The following is a 20,248-nucleotide window of genomic DNA, read 5'->3' on the forward strand; positions in this document are numbered from 1 at the left end:
ACATGATTCCTGAGAGGAAAAGAAGTTATTGACAGATTCTGTTCAAACTAATCACGTATAAAACAAAGCATTGATTCATTGAAGACAAACCACAGTTCACTGCACTTACCCGAAGTACACAACAAACCTTTCTGTCTCTACCCTGTTAACAGAGAAAGAAAGAAGGAAAGAAGAATAGAGGGAAAGAAAAGGGGTGGGGAATGAATGAAAGTGCTAGTTCCTGGAATTTCAATAGTACCAGTCTTAGACAATAATAAAAACAAGAGTACCACAAAGTTTTCTTTTCCCTTTCCAAACACATCATGTTCCTTTTATGGGAACCTCCTTCCTTGGCATTTTCTGCTGACAAATGCTAGCAAGTGGGCAATCCTCACTGGTGAGAAATGACCCCCTAATCAATTCAGGATGTCAAGGCCCATTCATGGTATGCCCTACCCAGCCCTCCGCCAGGAGTTCTTTCACTGCCAACCCCCGTGTCTTCTCACAACTGCATCAGCAGCCCACATTTATAACTTCACGCAAAAAAAAAAAAAAATACAATCAACATGCCTCCATTTTGTGTTACTTCATCAATCTGACATAGTAATGATAAAAACAGATAAGTACATTGGGAGTTACAGCACATAGATATCAAAGACTATTCTAGCAGAAAATCACATCAGACTTTATTTTTGACAATTTTTAGATTAATCAGAGTATCAGAGTAAAATACCAACAAAAAAAGAAGAAAACCACCACCCCCCCCCCAAAAAAAAACAAGGAGAAAATAAAAATAAGGAAATAAGCACATATGACAAAACTATCTCATCAATTCAGATGAAAGGAAATTATTCTGCAATAACAAGTATTCTGCAAAAACATTCTATGAAAGTACGCATAGATTATTTTCCTAACTTAAAATAAATATACAGTTAATATTAAACCTGGATTTACTATCAACAAATAAACAAAGAATTTATAAAGTGAAGTTTAAATAATTCAGCTTCAGAATTCAGTAGACAAAAGACTTCACTCAAAGGTTTGAAGTAATAAAGCAAATACATTTTCAGCTCTATTCTTTCAAATAGGAGATCTGATTTAATAGAAATTTCTTGATTATTTCAAATGAGGCTACATTTTAAATACTATATATGAAGACATTCTTCTTCCCTTCAGAAATGTATGCAAGTTTTCCAAAATCATCAGGCATTAATACTATTTAAAAAGTTCAAGATGAAATTTCCAGAGCTAAAATTTATGCTAAATTTTCATTATATTTCTCTTAATGCTCTTAATTATATCACTAAGCTGTTGGTAATATATTTCACAGCAGAGAATACAAATGAACTATTATATCAAGTGGGTTTTTGGTACGTGATGTACAAGCTTAAGTGGTTAAGACACAATAATCAAAAAGTGAAAGGGCAATGCCAGACTTCATTTCACCTTCATGAAGTCAGATTGCATGAATCCAAACACAGCTCAGACAAAAAACTGAGTACTAGTGCTAGAATGTAGTATCATGTTGTAGTGCACGATGGCAGCTCTAACAGAATCCAAGGGACAGCTGAAAATAAACAGTCCCAAGGTACCATGAGGAGGTACTTTAAGCATCTCCAGGTATACTTTGAAAGTACTTAGAAGACTAGCAATACTTACTACCTTCTAACAGTCACAGTGTAAATCAGACCAGAATTTCAAGAACTTGGAAGTTAGGAAGCAACTAATCAGATTCAGCTGATTAGTTATATTAGATTTGGTGCTGCATCTGGCTGCCAACCAGATGCAGCACCATTCACCACTGGGCTCGGCCATCCAACCAGTTCTTAACCCACAGAAGCAAGGACCTGTCCTAGTCATATGTTGCCAGCTCTTCAAGGCAAATGCTGTGGCACACAATAACTTTGTTAAAGTCCAGATAGACAACATCCACAGCTTTGCCCCAATCCCTCAGGCATGTCAGCTGATCATAAAAGGAGATCGGATTGATCAGGCAGGACCTGCTCCTCCTAAAACCATGCTTGCTTGGTCTGCTGCCCCAGCCATCCTGTAGATGTCATATGACCCCACTCAAGATGATCAGTTCCATAACCTTGCCAGGCACCAAGGTCAGGCAGGCTGGCCTGTAGTTCCCCAGATCCTCCTTCCAGCCCTCTTTGTGAACAAGCACCACATAGGCCAACCTCCAATTGTCTGTGACCTCCTCAGTTAGCCATGACTGATGATAAATGACAGAGAGCAGCTTAGAGAGGTCTTACAATAGCTCCCTCATTACCCTAGGATGGATCCTCTCCAGTCCTGTAGACTTATGTTCACCTAAATAGCTCTGCTAATCATTAACTGCTTCCTTCTGGATTTCAGAAGGTCTATTCTTCTCCTTTTACCTTTCTACCTCTTCTACCTTTTCTACCAGCTCAGGGACCGGTTGCCCTGAGAATAATTTGTATTTCTGAGGTTGAAGACTGAGGCAAAGAAGGTGTTAAGTACCTCAGCCTGTATCACATCACAGAAATCACTAGAACTATAAAATTTTCCATGTTACAACAGTTTTGCTTCACTGAACATATGTCACATTAGAGACATACATACACATACATGGATCTGTTCTGGTATCTTAATTTATGGAAGTCATGATCAAAAGATTCTGAGCATAAACTATTTAAACACTCAGCTGTTACTGGATTTTAATCTTCCCAAAATAAAAATAAATTAATTTGTGTATTGTTTTTCGCAGGACTAAAGTTCAGAGGTTTTACTCTCGGCTCCACTCATTTAAGAGAACAAACACAATCCATGTCCCATGACAGTCCTGGCCCTTCAGCTGCGCCAATTGCCAAATTTATAGCTGGGTAGCTGCACTGGGGGCATGGCAACTGCCAACAGCCAAGCTTCTTTCGCAGAAGTTAAGAAAACTATCAGATTTAGGTCTGTAGTGATATTTTTAGTTTCAATTCAGGCCTATTTCAATTCAGGCCTAAGATATGGGCAGGCATCCAAACTGAAGCTGGTCCTAAAGAAAGAATACATGAAGACTCTTCAGCAGGCATAGGATTATCTTGCTTCTTTACAGCACGTCCGTCTTCTGGGTAAGCATACTCTTCATGATATACATTGGCCTCCATTTTGTGAACAGCATTCATAATTATTTTTAATATCCAGTGCCTACAGATGGTGGCCACAGAGCAAGGAAGTAAAATACTATTTTTAATGGCTTGGAAGGTTTCTTTTGTTATTATGGGTACAATCAAAGCTCATTTAAAACACAAAACTACCATAACAACATCACTGAGTTGTAAATAATACATCCTTGTTAGAACTAATTATCATATTATTTTGCCCATGCTATTACTAATTGCAATAAATAGAATGCTTATGGATGTATTTCTACGTCTATAGTTTCATTAAAGTCTGTACATGCTCTACTTTTCTACTGACTTATGCTACAGTCTATCAAGCAGTGCAAGCACATCCACAGCAGAGTGTGTCTTTGTTTTCATGGTAATTCACTACTGCTGTGAGGAGCTGGCTGCCTGTCTTGGAAACTGAAATCTTCTGTTCATCTAGAAAACACAAACTATGTAGGAGGCAATACCAAAAGCTTACACGCATCACCCTGCCAGTATCATTCACCCCTGCTTTGAAGAGTCATCTCCAGTGTTGAAAGGATGATCTTTGCAGGTATTGCATTCTTGTCTTTTACCCAAGTTAAAAGTTGCCAAATTTCACTTGTAGCCTTGAGGGACACTGTCCAGGTGTAGAGAAAAGTTCCGATTTTATCTCCTATGTATTTACTTTTTCCTGGCCAAACTACCTAATCCTTACTTCACTCTCTGACCTTGCCAAGTGTGGGAAAGCTGCTTACTGCTGGCAAAATTTTTACCAACCACTTCATGATCAATAGAAATTGCTACTCCCACTACACATAGCAAAAGCAGAACAGTGGTTGCGTTTGTTCAGCTGCCAACTCAATCCCCTTTTAGACATAATTTTCAAGGCATGGGATTACTAGTCAGAGTAAGTGGTAAAAAGCTATAGTTACACATACTGCAGAGCTATCCAATACTAAAAAGTTAATCTTTTATGCAGCCCAATTCCTCTACATACTAATTTGTCTCCCATCCTTCCACTTCAGCATTTTTGTCACTTTACACAACTCCTTCACAACTTCAGTCATTATTTCTAATCTTAGCTTCTTTGTTTGTGCCACAGATTCTAAAGAACTTTCAGGCAAATCAATTTCATCCACAGGAAAAAAAAAAAATAAAACAGAAAACTGCTTGCAATAGTCTCCATTTGTTTTTTTGTTTTGTTTTGTTTTGCTTTTTTTGGCGGGGTTTTTTGGTTTTTTTTGTTTCTGGTTTTGGCTTTGGTTTTTGGTTTATGATTTTGGGTTTTTTTTGTTTTTTGTTTGTTTTCAACAGGACCATCTTTTCAACACAGTGAGCATCCAAGATTAGAATGAAATAATTCATTGTGCGCCAGATGCATCCACCAGCTAGCTTCTACAGAAGCAGAGCAACCCTGTAATGAAAAAGCATCTTTCCCATGTGATAGAACAATGCTCAAAATAACAGGATCAGCAGCAGCCTAAGGAGTTGCTTTCTGGTTTGCTAGCACATACTCTATATGAACATATAGTATTAAAAGTTCCCATCAGCTAGTCTGCCCTTCCTATCTACAACAAGGATACTTCTACATAAAGTAAGGACTGTATATGTAGCAGATGTTCAATGCAGACATTGCAGCTGATGGCCCTCTCTTAGCACATTTCCAGAAAAATTAATGGGAAAAATATACCTTAGATTATTAGGAGGCATTAGCAGAAGTGATAGTATTTCTAAACTATAGATACATCTGAATTTTTGGAAGCAGGACTGAAGCAATAGCCAAGATTCTCCTGCTAATAAAACAAAAGGCTCCTGGATATGAAATAATTCAAGCATTCTGAGTAGTGTTCACATGCAGATAGTAACTTCTGAGGCCTCTTACAGCCTTAATTATCCTGCAAACCTGACGTCACACAGTAAGGTGACCACAATACAATGCTTCAGAAACATCATTGCTCCCTTTGTAGCTGAGGCATGTGGTAGTAGTCACACTGGCCTATTTTGGAGCCAGCATTTGTGATGGAAGTATCTAATTCTGCAACAACATCCTGACTATAAACCTCTTCTGAGAAAAACACAGTTATGTATTGCTTTCATTACTATTCACTATAACTTTCCCCCTTATCTCACTAAACATTATTTTCCTGAAAGTAAGTGTTATAATCAAGAGCTAGAACTAAAGATCAAAGCTAAATCAACTTTTTAAGTAGCATACATTATTTTTAATCAAAATACAAACAAAACTAAGTCATTAGATAATAAGCACAATATGGTTTCTTACATTGATCATGAGTCAAAGATTTCATACGCAGTCTAAATCAAGGGCCCACTATTGCTCCAGGCATTTATCAACACAATGGAGGCAACACCTCATAATTAATACTGTGCCAATTTTTTTATATATAGATTGAGTATAGCAAGTGGTACATATGAATAAAGATTGGGGTACAATACCTGTCCAAAGTTAATAACACAGTTTCATTCATTTCAGGTATATCATCAGCTTTAATAGTAATGTTGATTGCAGTATCACTTTGTCCAGATAAGAAAACAACAGAGCCATTAAAAGGACCTATATCATCCTGTGTTACTGCCTTGTGATTAGGACCAAATGGTCTCAAACTCCAAAACACAGTTGCTTGACCATCAGTCCCATCTCGATGCAATGGAATGGAAACCTGTAAAGAACATGAGTCTGCTGTGACTTGCAAAACTAGACGCAAAAACAATTAACCCCTTGCAAACTACTGTTTGAATATGAGCCTCAAAATATTCACCTCCGACTTATACCATCTGTATAACATCTGAAATCAAAGATGATATATCTATGAAGATATATACTGAATCTTATATATTTAATAATTTATCCATTATATAATTGGACATATATGTTTATATATTCTTAGTGGAGGTGGCAGACCATTAAAATGACAAATCACTTAGCACTCATGAACACAAAAACCCTTCTATGATGGATTTAACCAATGCCCGCCTCATAAAGACAACCCAGGTTTTATATCAGCAGTTTTATTCTGAGGATGAAAAGCAGTTCTCTGAATCAGGATTTGAAGGAAGATCTCAGTTAAGACAGCTAGGGGGGAAAAGGGGAAATGTAAGAAAAAATATTTTATAGAGGGTTTCTCTGGCTGGGGTTACAGCATTCAGATGGATGACGATGCTTTTGAAAATGCTTTGGGTATTGTGAAATACAAAAAAGCATTATTTATTAGAAAACAGACACAGCAAGCCAAACTATATATTCACATGTAAGCGAATTATAAAAAACACAGACACTTTCACCAAATTTGGGAGCAAAATCCGTCCTACTCTACAGAGTGTTTTTGCAGCTGGTCAAAGAAATTAAACTGCAGCATCTTTTGCTCCATCTGAGCATGAAGACTTAACCAATTCTAGATTCTTACAGAGAAAGGAAAGTTCACCGCACTTTTCAGATGACAAACACATTAATCTTGCTAGCAATTTCTACCTTTTTGATTTGATAAAGGAGGAGAATATTTGAGATAAGATCAAACTTGGAGGATGGATTTTTCTCACGTTAATTTTCAAATGCTATAGTGGATATAGCAAACTTTGCTTTCTCCAAATAAGTTTTCCATAGTAAGGGACAATATAAAAATATTTACTTACCACTGTAGCAGGTGATTCTTCTGGTTCAGAAAGAATAATTGGAAGATTGCTAATAAAGCCTATTTCTCCATTTGCAATATCTGGAGTAATCCTCAAAGAAATATTTCGAATCTCATCTAATCTAGGACTCACGGGTGGGACAAGAGGAATTCTATTCAGCAGCTCAACTTTTTCCAACTGTGAGAAAAAGTAAGAAAAACCTGAGAAATAAGAAAGCCTGAGTACCAAGTGAAAACTATTCTGACATCTTGGAATAAGTGTCATATGCAAGGAGGAAAACACCTCCAAGATAAATTTTTCCTACCAGCGCCATTTCTACTACAAAAATGTGTAAGTAGCTGTGTAAGAAATTAAGTGAATGGCATTGAACTTCCACAGCAGAATGGTATACCTCTCAGACAAATCATGTACACAACTAAATATACATAGAGGGACAATTAACTTTCTGAACTGGGCATTTCCTTACTAGATATATGAATTGATCTGCCAGATTGTTGTTTGTACTTCAACGCTTATTAGTTTTTTTGTCATGCATTGATAAAAACCTGTTGAAGTCACTGGAAACATAATAATTTAGACACTCTCATGAAGCCAAAGAGTGATTCAATCTTCTTTCCTCATTTAAAAAATGTAAAGACTTCTCTATTTACAATAACTAATACGTAGAATTTCATTCATAATTGAAAATCAGCACAAGATTTCAAAACTGTAATCTCCTCTTATATTACTAGATTTTTGATGGTTTATTTATACTAAGAAGAAATAGAAAAATGTTTATTCTATCTTTGAATGGAAAATACCATTCATTTAGCCCATCAGAACCATTGACATGACTTTCCTTGTGTTAATTGTTTTAATATTCCTTTCAAATATAATTTATAACACTATCAGATTCTGTCTACATGGATCATAATAACAGATATTGCTATGACCAATTTATATATACTTCTGTAAACATTTCACTGGTGCATGAACCATCAATGAGAACCACCTTTTAACTCCCATTAGGATGTTTTTGCTTGGAGTTATTAGATGCTGCCACACAGGTTTTAGTGGAGAAGGGCATTTAAATCTATATAGTTATTATTGAGAGGAATAGCAGATTTGTCTTTACAAACAAGCTCTGGGTCTGCTGGTAGATAAAACTAGCTCTGGAAGATAAAAGAAACAATGGGAAAGATTCCACTGATTGGTGAATGGAAAAAGATACTTGCTTTTATAAATAAACTTTAGGTTTGCTGATAAACAAAATTAGACATTGAGAGATTAAAGAAACAATGGCGAAGAAAAAACCCTAAGTTCCATAAGAATTAAAAATTTAAAGGGAGGGTTATACATTAGAGGAAAATCTTTAGGAAATCTTCGGTATGAGGTGTATCGGGAAGTCTGTACCTCTCCAGTACCTCAGCCAATGGGGAAAGAGAGAAGGGAAATGCGGCTGGGAAATTAGGATAAAAAAGGAGGCTGCGTCCTCCAAAAATTTTAGACACCCCAGGGGAATGAACAAAGGCCTCTCCCTTTATTCAAATAAAGTAAAAGGACTCCTCTGACTCCTTTTTGGACATAAACCTCCGGTGTTTGTGGATTAATTTTCCTAGCATTATGAATCACCCTCTCAACTGATGAGTTTTTAATCCCTTTGATTCTTTAAACCAATTTATATAAAATACTTGGACTGTATCATATTTTGTTCTGCTGTTATTCAAATAACACTCAAAAATATTCATGCACATTTTATTTGATGATAGATGGGATTTGCTTTATAAATACTGTAATTAGAAATTTATTCTCAACCATCCAAGCTACTTACTGGGATTCTGAAGAACAAAGAGTGGTTCTATTTTTTTCTTTCTCTTCTAAGATTTCTTTTAGAATAGGTGCCAATTCTCAAATTAACACCATGCAGGTGGACCACTGTTGTGGTTGTTAGCTCAGTAGAAGTTCTGAAATACTACAGAGCCGAAAGAATTCCCTTTGTTACTATCTGGATAGTAACTTTGAGATTAAAGTAATAATTAATTAAATATTGCTTTGGGTTTTTTTAATTCATTGTTTCCTCTTAAAGCAAATCAGTATATGAGGGAAAAAACAATGCACTGTAAATCGAATAATGCCAAGCAGTTTACTAAATTAGTAAATCTTCCTGTCCATACCAAAAGTAGTCTACACATCAAACAATAGGTTATTTAATTGAAGATTTCACTAAAGAAGGTTAATCTCATATTTCCAGTTCCTCTATCTGTTCTCTTGTTGTGTTTATGCTTCATTTCTTCATCCCTCCTTCCCCAATTTCTGAGTTGATCCTTTACTGGGCCTAGTACAAACTTTGTAGTCACATTCTAAACATTTTTTCTGAGACTATAATTTATTCACAATGTAGAAGTGAATAAATGTCATAGTGTCATAGTGATAAATAGGGGCATTTTTCTTCCTTTTATAAAGGAATTATTTGTGTTAGAAGTTGCATCTGATTTTGTGTACTCAAAACATTTTTATAGTTCATGGAGAAAGTACATGAAAGTATACTTCCTCTCCCTGGAATCTGCAGTTTGAAAAACCACACCAAAAGTCTGCATATTGAAGTACTTGTCACACATCTTGTCCATAGTCCACACTGCAACGTTATTTGTAATCTATCACCTGAAAGGAGCTTGGAATTAGATATTTCAAGTCTTCTGTCAATCTTTCAGATCACATGAAGAGGGTAAAACACATAAACCTATTCTAATATTTCAGAAACATATTCCTTGCCTAACTGTTAACATAGAAAGAGCGTGTGCAACTAAAATGATAATATGATTTTGGCAATATTTTTTTCTCTCTCTCTTTTTTTTTTTTTTTTTTTTAATAGAATGTAGGGGGAAATTTGTAGAGGGAAGAAATCTTTTCAAGTAATTAAAACATTTTTGGTACACTAGAAAATAAAGAAAAAAAAGACCAAATTTTACATTTATGATTCCACATCAACATCTCTGTTTGAAAATTTTGAAGACACCAGACTTAAATGGAAAATACTGAAGGTAACTAGCTTCTGCAACACTGATATAATTTTGTTAAATTTCACAATTAGTAACTAAATCCTATTACAACAGTGTATTTTTTAAAAATTATGTAATTAGTATATAATTATTAGGAATAAAGCTCTTTATAGCATATCTGTGGAAGCAGTATCTAAATAATAGCGTTTTCTTGGCTACAGAACTAATTGTTTTGTTTCTTTTTAAATCAGGCAGAGTCATTTTAATGAAGTTAAAAGGGAAGGAGCCACTACTATTTTATATCCTTTATACTACATGGGCTAAAAAAAACACCCCAAAAACAGCTGAGATACCTGTATGACAAAATGAGCTCTATTTTGAAGAAATGCATCATTTCGTATTGGTATATTTATAGTAGCTTGTGCTTTTCCTTCTGGAAAGATGAGAGTACTTCTTGTAGACATATTCAGAATGCCACCTTTCGCTCTCTCAGGATCCAGAGCTCCAGCTGGAATGTACAGTGCAGTATAAACCAACTGCACATCTCCAACTGTTCCTCCTTCCCTTGCAAAACTCAAGGATAAAAAGCGTCCCATTGGATTACTTTCAATCTTCTGATTCTCCAAAGGATGGAATTTTATTAGGCCATAAACATCATCACTGTCCTGAATGTAAAACAGAAGCTGCAAACCAGAAAACAGCATGCTGCATTACTTTTTACCATAGTTTCATGCTTTCACAAAATCATCTCCTAATAGTCACCACACATTTTTCTCCTTAATCTCCTTAGGCATCAGGAAAGAAATCAGATGGACAGCCTCAAAGAATTCTTTATATACAAGAAGTATCGCACTGACAGTGACAACTGTCCCACTATGCTTCATCACATATGCCAGAATGAGCTCTGAATAACTGATTTTTTGGTTCAGCAGCCAAATTGAGTAATTTAAAAATGTTTTAGATTGTAAAGGATTTCGTTTTATTCACCAAGCTCATTTCAACCATTTTTGAGAAAGACAAGGGAGGGATTTGAGTCACAGAACTGTCAGCAAGTCTAGCCACCTTTTATTTAATTGTTCATAGGTTACAGACTTAATCACCAAAGCTTCCCCTTGAAGCTGTTACTCTGTAAACATTTCAGTAATCACTAAAATAGCAAAGGAACAAATGAAAATAACTTTCCTGTCTTCTGTTAGAAAACAGTCACTCGAGACAGCATTTATTCAATCCTAGCACATTGGGAATAATCTGAGCTGAATTCTACCACAGTAAAAGGGTCTGGCATTGTACACTATACTCAGCCAAATACTTTAGATATAGCTCTATACACTAAGATTATATTAAGGATCAGTTTTCTTGATTTTTATCCAAGACCAAACCTTTTAACCTGTTCAGATAATCCATCAATAAATGTTATTAAAACTGGTAATGTTAAAACTACTCCAAATACCTTCTCCAAAAGTACCTTCTCCAAGAGAATTCTAAAGTAAACTTACCTCAGATGGCTCACTGACTTCTGCACCTCCCTGTATTGTATAAGCTAGGAGTTTCAGAAGATAAGGCTCTGCCTCTTCTGGTATATCATCATCAATAATGTTCAGATGAAGTGTGACCAGCATCTCTCCTTGAGCAAAACTTATCTCTCCCGCCTCTGGAAATAGGTCTGCAGTCACAGGCGAAGGGTCACTGCTATTTCGGATTATAACCCAGGAAACAGAAACATTTCCATGTGTTCCACCATTTCTTACAATTGTGATCCCTTCAAACCTATAGTTTTGAATGAAAACAAAATCCACAAATCATAATTACTACTGGCATGCATGGTTACCAATTCCCTAAAATATTTACACTGACCTATATGGTACAAATGCTTGCAACTGACATTTGACTCAAGGCTTACAGTTTGCAAAATCATAATACATATGTAAGATTTGAGCATTTACGCACAAACTCTCGGTAAAATCTCAGAAGACGTGTAAGATCTCACTTTCTTTACAGCAAGTAAGATACTCAGAACTGAGCGGAGTCTTGGCGTGTTTTATATTTGTCTTGCAAAATACAAATCAAATTTAAGAAAACATTTTGCCTATTCTACAACATGAATAGTTATGAGGCATGGGCATTGAAATTATGATCTTAAATGAACTGTTTGCCCCTGTACTAAAAATATATTCAGCTACTGATACTTATGGTACTGGAAATGCCATGTTGCCTGCATCTGACAAGTGCATGACTACAAAAAAAAAATCTGGAAATCAGGACTTACAAACATCTAGAAAGCAAGATTTATTTCTTTACTGTGTATAAAAAAAGAAAGATGAACACTCAAGTGTTGGGTATGGACCTAAAATATTGGCTGCAGACCATAAAATAGTCTTCCAAAATTTCTCACAGTATGATAGTTTGAAGAATTTTTTTTTTTTTGGATGAACTACAAGTAATTAGACATTTTTATTGAGATTATAAATATTGTGTATCAGTCTGCCTATAACATTTGTAGAGAACTTCAATTTTAGTCTCTATGTAAAATTACAAATATTTAAATTGGTTTTGAGTTTAAGGTAACTATTTAATGGGAGATGCTGAACACTTTTTTTTATCTTTAATCAGAGACTGGCTTTATAGATAGTAAAAACAAATACACACCAAGGGTGGAAGACAGAAATGTATTTCCCACTGAAACTGTGTGTAGCAGTATCACAGCTTCACTGATCCTACCTTTAGATTAGGAGTTTTCACTATTCTGATAATATGATTGAATACTTATGGCTTATTTACATATAGTTTACAGATATTAAAATACTTTCTGCATTATTAGACATTCCCACTTCCTTGAAATCTTTGTAAATACAGCTGATAACAACACACTAAGTGATTACTACATTATATTTTAGTAGTGATTTTATAATTACTTTAATGATATGCTAAGGAGTCTTAACAATTACAAATAAATCTCTTAAACTGACTAGATACTAGATTTTAAGATCGGTAGTACCTTGAAATTTGATCTTCATCAATGATAACAGTATGAGTGAACAGAACACTGTGGATTGACAGCACTCCATAGGGTTTATCATTCGGCTGGATAGTGACATGAACCACAGATGGATAAATCAAAACAGCATCTCCCTGCAAAGTGTCTTTAAGAAGCATAATCTGAAAGGTCTCAGCAATTTCTGGTATGGCATCATCAAGGATCCTAAATTTCAAATATGTTTCGTGAACTAGAGGTGGGAAAACAAGAGTTGTATTTGGCTGTAGATCTAGGAAGTCTACATTAAGCTGTGCATGTGCAGTTGAATCCCCAGTTATGATGGCGTAACTGACAGAGACTTCATCTTCATCAGGTCCAATTAATTTTCCAGTGACATCCTTACCACGGACCACTTGGATTGTTATCACTTCATCTTCCTCAGGCACCATATAAGCATTCTGGACAAAACGCACAGGACTGTCATTTTTCCTAATATTAATCCAAACAGAATTTTTTGTGTTGTTGATTTCAGCCCCTCCCTCCACGCTCTTCAGACGAACAACAAAGACTTCATCATTTTCAGGTACCTGGAAAAATAGTATTAGCAACCGTGTGTGAGTCCCATTTCAAATATATGCAGAATGCTTAATACTGAGAAATATGGTTTATGCATTTTGCAGAAGAGTGAAATTATACCAGGTTAAAAGCTCATTTGATATTAAAATAACAGGAGAATAGTCTTGCTTTTAACTAATGCTATAAATCCCTTTTCAAAATTTAAGGTCTCTATTTTACCTAAACATACTTCTGAAAGAGAGTAGAAAGTCAAACCAAATACAAATAAAAATTACTCAAGAATCAGAAAAATCTTCATCTTTACAGCTTGAGAGTATGAGAAGACCAATTGCCATTTTTGAAAGCCATCTCTACTTGGAAACAAGTGCTCCATTCCATTACCTATATTTAAATTTTCTTTTTTTCTGATGTTGATTCTGATCTACCTCTATTTGTGCCTGAGACAATACAACAGCAACTTCTTTATAGAACCTACCTTGGCCCATCCATCCCTATACAACTGGAATTGCTACAAGCCCAGACAAAATTTCCATCACAGATCTGAGGGTTTTCTTGTTCTTACCAATAAATTTAGATTTTGGTACTTTTACAAAACAAGTGTTTAAAACTACATTTTAGTTCTAGCTATTTCTTCTGCAATATCTGATGCAGGAGACAATAAATAGCTTATAAATTACAAATTACAGAATTAAGGATGATATTTCTGTTTTATATTACTATATAAATATATATATATGGACAAAAATGGTGTGATGTGATTCTTGGGTATGTGCAGAGCCAGGAGTGGGACTTGGTAATCCTAATGTGTTCCTTTCAACACAGCATTTTATGTGATTCTATGATTCTATATTTTATTCCCCAAATCTTGATTAGCTACACTTACGGAACTGAAAAAATATTTTTATTAATATATATAGATAAACATATTGGAAAATTATTTGTGATCTTTGCATTTCATCCTTAGTGTGGACTACTGGAAACCACTAGTATTTGCTTCTGAGAGGAACTCCAGGACAGAAGTACAACTTCTGAAAACCCTGCTGTCCAGTATTTCTTTCTCTTTCACATTCATTTATTTATTGGCCACCCTCAGATCCTTTTCTAGGGCTAGAAGATGGGCATGATAGCTTATGCCAATTCAGTTCCCTTGGTTTGTGGCACAGAAACATGCATAATGCCATTGACTGATACCAGGGTTTGTTGTCAGCGTGAGATCTGGAACATCTCAGCCACCAGCTTCCTATACTGAATACAACACAGTTCATCAACCTCATTAAAAAAATGCTCACTTATGTTTCATTTAGTTGACTAACTAATATTCTATCTGGCAAAATTTAAAAAGATACATTCAAGAGAGTCAAAATATATCCACAACTTTAGCTGCAGTTTACATCTTAACATCTCATTTACAGATGATACAGAACACTTTGGAATTTTTAATGGCATCTTTTTGACCAATGAAAAACCCAGACAGACTTAAAGACAGCAATATAAAAGATTTTCAGTGTTGATTTGCCTCTTTCATTTTCTGTTAAAAAGTCTCCATTATTCCTCACTTAAAAAGGAAATGTACACAATAGAATTACAATAAATATGCTACTGTAGATATCAGAGCTGCAGTCACCCAATTTTTGTAGGAAAAAGGCTTTGCAATTCAGAACAATACCTGTTGTAGTTTTTTCTTAACTTCAGACCTTAACAGCGCAAATTAAGTTCTGAGAGTAACACTGAATGCTTGTGCATTCCATCATCATCATCAACATCATCAATAAAGGATTTTTATACAAAATTAACCTTTTGTGTACAGCCACAGAAGACATCCAGCCAGTGGACCACCACAGCTACACAGATCAAACTTTGAGTGAAAGAGCATTAGAACAACCTCTCAGAGGAAAAAAAAACCCATCTCCCCACAAACCAAATTAATTCTTTTCATTTACAAGTTACAGAATTAATACAACTAATCTGAAAGAGATATTTCTACACGGCAGTTTGGCACAGTCTCTTAAATACTAGTATGAGTATAGACTTCAGAGACTATTTTGCATAATTAGCTTAAAAGCTTCCCACTTTTATCACAGACATTTTTCCCCTATGTAATTTTTTAGTGAATTTCCTTATCAAGTTGTTCAGTATCAAGTTCACACAGAAAAGTTAAATATAGAAATGTCAGTCTAATAGATGAACCTCTATGTAGTTAAAAAACATCATCCTTGACAATACAAGAACCTCACTATTCCATCTGAATAAAAATATAAAGCTTTCTTGATCATTTATACTTTCACTGTACAGCACCTAACAGATCTAGTCAGAGCAGTCAGGGTATATTCAGGAACTAAAAATATTAATTGATGAGAAATACATTGAGAGGCAACATTGAAAAGATAAAATTATAGCCTACACAGACAAAACTGAACATCACTTTATGAAGCAGAAGGACTTGTAGCCCTGTTTAAGCCAAGCATTTTAATAACATAATATACAAAGTCCCTCCAGAACAACAGTCAATCTATACACCCAAACCAAAAATTGTCAGTTTGTTTTTACCTGATCGTCAAGTACTGTTAAATTATAAATCAACACTGATCTCCCAGGGGTAAATGTAATATTTCCCCTGGCTGGACTGAAGTCTTCTTCTGCTGGGTTTGGTCCATCTTCTACCTGCAAATAATTGGTTTTTATTGTAAGGAATATATAGAGCATGCAAGAAAATCCAGGACAATAGTCAATATACAGCATGTGAAATGTATAAGAAATTGCTATTTATTCACTCCCAATCATATGCTCACACATTCAGTTGTGAAAATCTACTCTTTTTCAGAAGATGGAGTAAATCAGAGTAGGCACTCCGTAGAAATTATGTATTGCCAGAGAAAGAAAACTACTTCCATACAGGCCTTTTGAGAACTCTTTAGTATCTACTGATGCATAACTGACTCTTTTAAATAATAAAAAGGATAGTCGTTCTCTTTTAATTTAACTAGCATTTTCTAATCAGTTTCAAGACAAGATAATAGCAATTACTCATTTTGTGACTTTTCTATCTTGACCTGTGATACTAAGGAAATTACACTTAATACCAAAGCCTGAAAAAATAAGACCCATAGAGGCAATATATTGGGATTTTGTTTTAGAAAATCTTGTAAATTTTTTTCAACATACGTATATAAACTACATTTTGAGATTAACCTGATAAATTTTACAGAGAGCAGAATTTATTGGACTGAAAACAAATATATCTGCAATAAATAACATAAGAATCTCTCAACGTTATCTATACATGCTGTATTTAGCTTGCAAGAACATCCACTACAAATCTTTTGAGATTTTGGCACATCTAGATTAAATCTTTGATGACAATTGATAAAGGAATTTTGATATGAAAAAGAATTACCTGTAATTTTAAAGAATGTAATAAAATCAGAACCAAACAAGGAAAAAAAATCCCCCCTCTCACAATAAAGTCAGTAATTCACATGAAGTATATGAGTAATGGCCTAAATATTCAAGTAATGATTTTGAAAGCTTTAAATGTCTGGGAATCCAAACTGCAATCTTATAGATACAGAAATTCACTTAATATTGAGCTCTACATTTACATGTTTGAAGGTGGCAAAGGCACCTTGAAAAAAGTCAGGTGTTTATAAACTTTGAAAAATATACAAGACATTTTTTGCACACTCAGACATTGTTTGCTAATAATACCAAAAAATGCTGCTGCAAGTATCTTCCTAAAATACAGAGAATACTCATTTTTTAATATATTTTCATTTGTCCTAAATTAAGCAGTTAGATAATTGCAATATTTTTCATTTGAAAAGTAGTAACTTCCCATTTTATAAAATAGAATTAACAAATGGAGACATAGCTATTTAGTCTTTTCACTTTAATAAACACACAGATAAGTTATGATTATGGCCTCACAGCTTCATCTAATAGTAAAAGGTAAGATGCTTTTTTGATAAACTCACCTCAAAACTTACAATGACTGTCCCGTAGGTTCCTCTTTCCCTGATCAGAGTGAGAGGAACAAGTTCATTTCTGCCCCTAGGCTCATTCACTGTGATAAAGGCAGACTAATGAGGAAGAAAAGGGACAGGCAATCAGGCACAGATCAAATATCACAGCAGACAGAAGAAATTGTTACCATAGAAATACCAAACTCCCACAGACAAGTTAATCCAATCTGCAAACCAGTCTGCTGATGACATACATTTCCTAGCAACAAATTAGTTCAGCTAATAGAAAGCTTGAAAGGTTCGAGATAAAAAAATTATCATAATGTACATTGAGTGGGTTTTCTTGGTTTTTGGTGGTGATTGGTTTTTTATTGTAAATGAGTTTAGTTACGATATGCTAAGTAAGCACTGGCATATGAGTACTGGTCATATTTACAGGAGTTCCCAACCCTATTAAAAATAGTTTTCTATAGTAGGAGTCCTAGTAAAATATCTGTATTGTATTTGAATATCTGTATATAGGCCTTGCCCCAATCCTAGTTGTTCTAAATGGGCTGCAGCTGTGATATCCTTAATTGGGTGGCAGCTGTGGCTAGTGACGATAACTGGGATAAAAGGGGGCGGGCTGGCAGATCAGGGAGAGCCTTGAGGGAGCCCTAAGAAGGAGTCAGTGCTGTGAAGATCTGCAGCCATAAGAAACCACCAAGGAGGTGTGGGGCTTTAGAAATATGATAACAATATGAATACAACAGTTTTCTCCATTAAACTCTCATTTGTTAGATAACTAGACAATGGACTCTGTGTATCAAACTGTTATAGCTGAGAGATTTCAAAGACTTAGAACACTTCAGGGAGCAGCATGGATCAATACTATGGTGCTAAAATTTTTCATATTGGATTTTTTCAGGAAAGTCTTCTAAAAAGTTTACTGCCACAATACCAGCAATAAAGCAGAATTTCCCTTTCTGCTAACACAAACTTTGTATTGTTGCAAATATCCTCCATATCACTAGAGTCACACCTCTCTTATCCCTAGAAGGTATTACATTATGCATAGATCATGACTGCTGCTCCTACAGCAAAATAAAGTTAACTATAAAATTGTCCACTTAAGATGGGGAAAAAGGTATATATTCTTAAAATTCCCATGTCACCACTTTAACTTTCCTATGATATTAGTCCTCATTTCCTCTACAGTACACTGAGGGGCTAAACAATTTCTAGAAGCTTTATATTTAGATGAGCAACACAGATATTCATTCAAGTTTGAGGATCACAGGCAACATTTCAACACCTAAAAGCATACAGAAATATTAAAGCTGTATATATGTATGAATTGCACACATATGTATGAATTATCTCAGGAGATGTTTTCAGAGATGTAACTCAGAATCTGTCTTCAAGGGATTTGGGTGAATAACTAACCACCATCTTTGACAATTTCACCATTATGTTTACTAAAATGTTCTAAGATATATTATACAGAAAGTCATACCATGTTAAAAGAAATTATTCCAAAGGCATTGTCATTTGATAAGATTGTTACTGTGACAGAGTTGGGAGTGCCAAGCTTTATCCGTGGAGATGGTTTCTACAATTTAAACCAAAATAAAATATTAAATAGGGTAACAGAAACAAGAAGGCATTTTAATGTTACTGTCTCTTAAGAGTTAATATTAGCTTACAAAAAATGTATGTCCTTTTATTATATATCACAATGAGAATTATTTAAAGCAATAGACTCACTAAGGTCATTCCTAATTACTGTGAAAATACACTGTAAACAGTCAACAATAAAGTGCTTGAAACAAACTGCAAGCGATTAACAATAGTTAAGCAATTAGTATCAGCATATCAATAGAGAACCATACAGGAAGCATCTAACACTGCCAGGAATTACAAAGTTGTTCTTTTTCCCCTAACATTTGTATAAAGCTAAAAGTTTGAAGCTATTATAGTGGGATACCAGCAAAAGGATTTGCTGGGACAGCAACTATAAGAAGTAAGTCTTTATACATAGCAAAAATGAGCTAGAATTACAAATCTAAGTAGAAGGGAGGGAAAATATGCATTTTTATATTCACTGCAAACATCCCCATAGATGTGTAATATTGGCAATGAAATAGAAAAAAATTTTTATGGAATTTACATCTTACTTAGTCATGAACTGTTAGCTAAAAATACATAAATGTAAACCCTTCTCTTGTAGCATAACTCTTGTGAGACAGAACAATATGAAGAAATTAATTGGTAAATATTTATAAAATAAATTGTTTGGGTTTATATAAGTCATATTTAACCTCTGCTTCTGGAGGGCTGGAAGTCATCCTCTTTTTCTTTGACTTCCACCCTCTCCTCCATGCACATTCTAGGCAAGAAAACAGGAAAGGCTCTGTCTTCACAATCTAACTCTTCTGGGCTTTAGTATGCCTTCAAATGTCCACAGCTGAATGCAATGCCTGCTCAAGTGTCATGTGCAGCAACATGACAAAGAGATATCCGCAGAAATGCAAACTTTCTGAAGAGCAATAAGCATCATCCTGCTTGGATTGCAGATTTTAGCTCTTACTTACTACTGTTCACAAGCAGTAAGACCACACTGTAATCTGCGGCTTACAGCGAATGAATGAAATACCTTTCACCTATACTAGATTATCCACTGTTTTCTGTGGAATAGATGCACTGAAAAATTGAAACTTACCAGTAATGTCAAGTGAAATGTGAATGTTTCATCAGCCTCTGGAAGATCATCATCACAGACAGATATATACACTGTTCGGTTTGTTTCTGTATCGGGTATAAATGCAGCTGCATATGTGTCAAAAAAGTCTCCTGTGTTTTCTCCATCAATCTGTAATAAACACATAACAAATGTGATTTCCTTCTTCTTCAATATTCTACACTACCATTCTAGACTCATTCAAACAGACTTCATTCCCTCTTTGCTGCACTAAGTCTTCCCGCTGCACATAATTCTTTCCCCTGCTGTCATAGAGTTAATTTCTGGACAGAAGGTACATAGATAAT

The 20,248-nt window shown here is 35.0% G+C and overlaps 1 protein-coding gene across 1 annotated transcript in view; it reads right to left on the bottom strand.

Moving 5' to 3' along the window:
- Window positions 1-20,248, bottom strand: part of ADGRV1 (adhesion G protein-coupled receptor V1) — a 273,887-nt gene that overhangs the window by 240,200 nt on the left and 13,439 nt on the right. Inside the window, exons 3-12 of the mRNA XM_058043225.1 lie at window positions 19,923-20,072; window positions 18,717-18,812; window positions 17,234-17,338; window positions 15,810-15,923; window positions 12,708-13,273; window positions 11,209-11,479; window positions 10,066-10,395; window positions 6,735-6,911; window positions 5,541-5,764; window positions 110-142 (exon numbers count right to left, since the gene is read on the bottom strand). Of these exons, the coding sequence (XP_057899208.1) occupies window positions 110-142; window positions 5,541-5,764; window positions 6,735-6,911; window positions 10,066-10,395; window positions 11,209-11,479; window positions 12,708-13,273; window positions 15,810-15,923; window positions 17,234-17,338; window positions 18,717-18,812; window positions 19,923-20,072 (2,066 nt within the window). The remainder of the gene's footprint in view (window positions 1-109; window positions 143-5,540; window positions 5,765-6,734; window positions 6,912-10,065; window positions 10,396-11,208; window positions 11,480-12,707; window positions 13,274-15,809; window positions 15,924-17,233; window positions 17,339-18,716; window positions 18,813-19,922; window positions 20,073-20,248) is intronic.

The sequence above is a fragment of the Melospiza georgiana genome, chromosome Z (genome assembly GCF_028018845.1).
Source record: "Melospiza georgiana isolate bMelGeo1 chromosome Z, bMelGeo1.pri, whole genome shotgun sequence".
NCBI classification, from domain to species: domain Eukaryota; kingdom Metazoa; phylum Chordata; class Aves; order Passeriformes; family Passerellidae; genus Melospiza; species Melospiza georgiana.